Source organism: Peromyscus californicus, unplaced genomic scaffold (assembly GCF_007827085.1).
Source record: "Peromyscus californicus insignis strain IS unplaced genomic scaffold, ASM782708v3 Scaffold_5__1_contigs__length_169319896, whole genome shotgun sequence".
Taxonomy (NCBI): domain Eukaryota; kingdom Metazoa; phylum Chordata; class Mammalia; order Rodentia; family Cricetidae; genus Peromyscus; species Peromyscus californicus.
Window position 1 is genome coordinate 10,506,951 of NW_026294573.1, and position 5,321 is coordinate 10,512,271.

General features: G+C 45.3%; 1 protein-coding gene across 1 annotated transcript; it reads left to right on the plus strand.

The window, feature by feature from the left end:
* The first annotated feature begins 2,921 nt into the window (after nt 1-2,921).
* Nucleotides 2,922-4,997, plus strand: LOC128097409 (crooked neck-like protein 1). The gene has a single exon (XM_052717904.1). The coding sequence runs from the start codon at nt 2,925-2,927 to the stop codon at nt 4,995-4,997; it is 2,073 nt and encodes a 690-aa protein (XP_052573864.1). The 5' UTR covers nt 2,922-2,924.
* The last annotated feature ends 324 nt before the right edge of the window (nt 4,998-5,321 follow it).

The following is a 5,321-nucleotide window of genomic DNA, read 5'->3' on the forward strand; positions in this document are numbered from 1 at the left end:
ACTTCAGCATTACTGTTCATCACTGAAGGAAGTCAGCACAGGAAATCAAAACAGGGCAGCCTGATGACTGGCTTGCTTCACTGGGCTTGCTCAGCCTACCTTCATATAGAATTGAGGACCAGTAGCCCAGGGATGGCGCCATCCACCGTTGGGCTGAGCCCTCCCCCATTGATCACTAATTGAGAAAATGCCTTTCAGCTGGATCTCATTGGAAGCATTTCCTCAACTGAGGCTCCTTCCTCTCATGACTCTAACTTGTGTCAAGTTGACACACCAAACCAGCCTGTACAAGCCCACATCTCAAATTCCCTTCATTCCATTCTTTGAACCCAGTCTGTTTCCTTTTCTAGTGACTGGGGAAGGAAGAAGAGCCGCATCATATATTGACTGCATCTGTTTGTCATGCCTAGATTCCAGGGTCCCCCAAAGAACACCAAGGAGTCCGAATCCATAAGCAAAAGCAGAGAGCCTGGATTCATGCAAGCTGTAGATGGACCCTCCTTGTGTATGATACAGTGGTACTATCAGAGAGCGCCAATCTGGGCGGGACCACATTTTTGTTTTGTTTTGTTTTTTATCATATTAGAGGTTGGGGGTGATTTGATTTCCAAGGTTCAGGACCCTAATTGGCTGACAGTTGTCTAGGGGTTTAGGTATGTGCTGGGCATGTTTGGACCATCAGGTATTTATTTCCCCTTAGTTGTTGGTCCTCCCTAGTTGGGGTCAGCTTATTGCTTTTTCTGGGCACTGGGTAGTACCTGCCAGCAAGCCTATCATGGCAGCTGTGTCTGGGCCTCTAAGCATGTGTTCAAGCTTCACGATGTCTCAAGGACAAATCCTGCAGCTCCCCTTCCGACGACGACGAGTCACGTGCGGACTTGCCCAAGCTTGTGCAAGTGAGAACGAAAAGGATGAGACTAAATCTCAGCCAGTTAAAAGTTACTAGTGTAACAGCTGCTTGCTTAACCAATTATGTATGAGATGACCTAACTGTCCCTGAAACTCCCTTCCAAGGAGGTGCTTCAAAGGAACCTGCACACTCTACTCAGGGTCGACTTCACAGGCATGCTGGAATATTCATTAATACACGGTCTCGGCTTTTAGGTACCATTCGAGTCTGGGGTCCTAAAGACCATTTTGCCTTGCAAAGTTCAGTGGTCACCTTCCTGTGGGTCCTGCATGTCCAGTCGACACAACATTTTTTTTTTTTAAGCAGTCCAGGCAAGAACAGTTTCTTGCCCAAATGGCTATTTTGGCCAAGAAGAAGATAAACTCCACATGGAGTGTCTTTGACACCCATCCTCTCTTTGAAGTAAATTGGTGCTGACAGGAGCAGACATCTCACTGTCCAGAAAGTCCAAGGTTTTCAAACATTTTAAATGCCGTATTCTGTAGGTCTTTGAAGTGTTTGAAGGTTACCCACCTGATTGAATTATGTCCATGTATACCCAGAAAACTTCACATGCCTATAAGTTTGACTATCATAGAAGACTAATTATTCATCTGTACTTCTCAATTATCCATTACAATTTCAATGAGTTATGTAAACTTAATACCTTAAAAGAGAGCAGAAATATACATACAGTATAACAAAATTAACTTTAAATTTGTATCAATAAACTAAAATCTACAGCAGTGGAAAATATTTTACACTAGTTGTTGCTCTTTAAAAGCAGATTCAGCCGGGCGGTGGTGGCTCATGCCTTTAATCCCAGCACTCGGGAGGCAGAGGCAGGCGGATCTCTGTGAGTTAGAGGCCAGCCCGGTCTCCAAAGCGAGTTCCAGGAAAGGCGCAAAACTACACAGAGAAACCCTGTCTCGAAAAACCAAAAAAAAAAAAACAACAAACAAACAAACAAACAAATAAAAGCAGATTCATTAATCTACCCTTTCATCCAATCATATCTATATCCTATATTTCCGTATCATATCCCCCTTCTTTCTTTTTTAATTTTTCCCTTTTCTGTTGAATTAAAAAGGAATATTTTAACTTGTTTATTGCTTGTATATAGTGTATATAGTTATTGTATTTATTGTATATAGTTTTCCTTCTATTAGTTTTATCTGTTTAAATTATTATTTTATTTTCATTAGACAAAAACTGGGGAAATGTGGTGATACTCTGTTTGTGCTGAAATGTGGCGATGTTTTATTTGTACGTTAATAAATAAGGCATGCCTGGAGATCAAGGGAAGAAAGGCCAGCCACTTTTAAGTAAACACAGAAGTCAAGCAGTGGTAGCACACGCCCTTAATCCGATCACATGTCAGGCAGAGTCTCTGTGGGTTCAAGGCCAAGTGTAGTGAGACACGCCTTTAATCCCAGTACCAACCCTAGAGACCTGGAGGTCTGTGCAGACAGGCGGTGACAAGGAAGTGAGGTAGCTGGGCTAAGGGCCAATGAGAGGGCAGAACAGCGAGGCAATCAAAACCCAGGCAATAAAAACCTAGGTAGACGGGAAGTCAGGGCCTTTTGGAAGGTGCAGAGCTGGTGAGGTAAGGTAGCTCTGGTGGCTCCCCGTATTTCCCTGACCTCTAAGGCTCTCACCCCTATATTTGGCTCTGTGTTTCTTAATTAATAAGACCGTTTAGAAATTCGTTTACAGGGCCAGGTGTGACTCTAAGCTCCTGGACAGCGTCTTCTCTGGTTCCTCTGAAGCTTTTATAACCCATTACTACTCACCAGGCTGGTCTCAAACTCAGAGATCCTCCTGCCTCTGCCTCCCGAGTGCTGGGATTAAAGGCGTGTGCCTCTGTTGGGGGATCTAGTTGGTCCCGGGCCGGCTCTCTGGTGTCGGCTGGTTTTGGAAGCCCATTTCTGAGGTCCAGGTGTGTGTGTGTGTGTGTGTGTGTGTGTGTGTGTGTGTGTGTGTGTGTGTGTGTGTGTGTTTGTGTCGGGGCTACTCCGGTTCAGCGGCCGCAGACATGGCGTCCTCTACCGTGGCCGGGAAACAGAGGATTCCCAAAGTGGCCAAGGTGAAAAACAAAGCGCCAGCTGAGGTGCAGCTAACTGCAGAGCAGCTCTTAAGAGAGGCTAAAGAGAGAGAACTCGAGCTCCTTCCACCCCCGCCTCAGCAGAAGATCACAGATGAAGAGGAGCTCAATGATTACAAACTTCGGAAGAGGAAGACTTTTGAAGATAACATAAGAAAAAATAGGACTGTGATTAGTAACTGGATCAAGTACGCTCAGTGGGAAGAAAGTGTAAAGGAAATCCAAAGGGCTCGGTCCATATACGAGCGTGCCTTGGATGTAGACTATCGGAATGTTACACTCTGGCTGAAATACGCCGAGATGGAAATGAAGAACCGCCAGGTCAACCATGCCCGAAATATCTGGGACCGAGCCCTAACAACTCTGCCCCGAGTCAGTCAGTTCTGGTACAAGTCCACGTACATGGAGGAGATGTTGGGCAATGTCGCCGGTGCCCGTCAAGTGTTTGAGCGCTGGATGGAATGGCGGCCTGAGGAGCAGGCCTGGCACTCCTACATCAACTTCGAGCTGAGACACAAAGAGGTGGAGCGGGCCCGGACCCTTTACGAACGCTTTGTGCTCGTGCACCCTGCTGTGAAGAACTGGGTCAAGTATGCCCGATTCGAAGAGAAGCATGCTTATTTTGCCCATGCGCGGAAAGTCTACGAGAGAGCAGTGGAGTTCTTTGGAGAGGAGCAGATGGACGCACACCTGTATGCGGCCTTTGCTAAATTTGAGGAAAATCGGAAAGAATTGGAAAGGGTACGAGTTATCTACAGATATGCCCTGGATAGAATTTCAAAACAAGGGGCGCAAGAACTCTTGAAAAACTATACCATCTTTGAGAAGAAGTTTGGTGACCGGAGGGCTGCTGAAGATCTCATCGTGAGCAAACGGAGATGCCAATATGAAGAAGAGGTGAAGGCTGATCCGTACAATTACGATGCCTGGTTTGATTACTTGCGCCTGGAGGAAAGTGAGGCGGAGGCCGACACAGTGCGGGAAGTCTATGAGAGGGCCATTGCCAACGTGCCGCCCATCCAGGAGAAGAGGCACTGGAAGCGCTACATCTATCTCTGGATCAACTACGCGTTCTATGAAGAGCTGGAAGCCAAGGATCCTGAGAGGACAAGGCAGGTCTATCAAGCGTCTTTGGCACTAATTCCTCACAAAAAGTTCACATTTGCCAAAATGTGGTTATATTATGCACAGTTTGAAATACGACACAAAAATCTGACACTGGCCAGAAGAGCTTTGGGGACTTCCATAGGCAAATGTCCAAAGAACAAGTTATTCAAAGGGTATATAGAACTGGAACTACAGCTTCGAGAATTTGACAGATGCCGCAAGCTTTATGAGAAGTTCTTGGAATTTGGACCTGAAAATTGTACCTCATGGATTAAGTTTGCAGAATTAGAGACAATCCTCGGTGATAGCGATAGAGCCCGGGCCATCTACGAATTAGCCATCAGCCAGCCAAGCTTAGACATGCCAGAGGTACTTTGGAAATCATATATCGATTTTGAGATGGAGCAGGAAGAACCTGAAAGAGCACGAAACCTTTACCGACAATTGCTTCAGCGAACACAGCATGTCAAGGTATGGATCAGTTTGGCTCAGTCTGAGTTATCCTCAGGGGCAGAAGCAAGTGTGACTACATGCAGACAGATTTACCAAGAGGCGAACAAAGCCATGAGAAACCGTGAAGAGAAAGAAGAGAGACTTACGTTGCTGGAATCCTGGCGAGGTTTTGAAGATGAATTTGGAACAGTATCAGACAAGGAAAGAGTAGACAAACTCATGCCAGAAAGGGTCAAGAAGAGGAGGAAGGTCCAGGCCGAAGATGGGTCTGACGCCGGCTGGGAAGAATACCATGATTACATCTTTCCAGAGGAGGCTGCCAACCAGCCTAACCTCAAGTTTCTGGCAATGGCCAAGCTTTGGAAGAAACGGCAACAAGAAAAAGAAGCTGCCCAACAGGATCCAGATAAGGACGTTGGTGAGAGTGAATCCTCATCTTTTTAAATGTTGGAACTTTTTTTTTTTTAATAGAAATGAATAGTTTAGAACTTTGATTTCTGAACTTTTTTATATAATTACACAGTAAGGAGTGATCTTTGATAGCTACCTTTCTAATTATTTTTTAAAACACTCTTGGGTTAAATGTCGATAGAACACCATAGATTCTTGTGTTCACCCCTCCTGCTCCTACCCGATATGAAAATGAGTTTTATATGGCCTGTGTACTCACATGCCCATCAGTGTATGACAGATAATTTATAAGCCCTGACATTCCCCTACAATGAGACAATGTTTAGACCTAAAAGTGAAGTGATGATACACACTGGT

Bases quoted from the DNA above. Each gene is read 5' to 3' on its own strand.
- LOC128097409 (XM_052717904.1), top strand. From the start codon at position 2,925: ATGGCGTCCTCTACCGTGGCCGGGAAACAGAGGATTCCCAAAGTGGCC.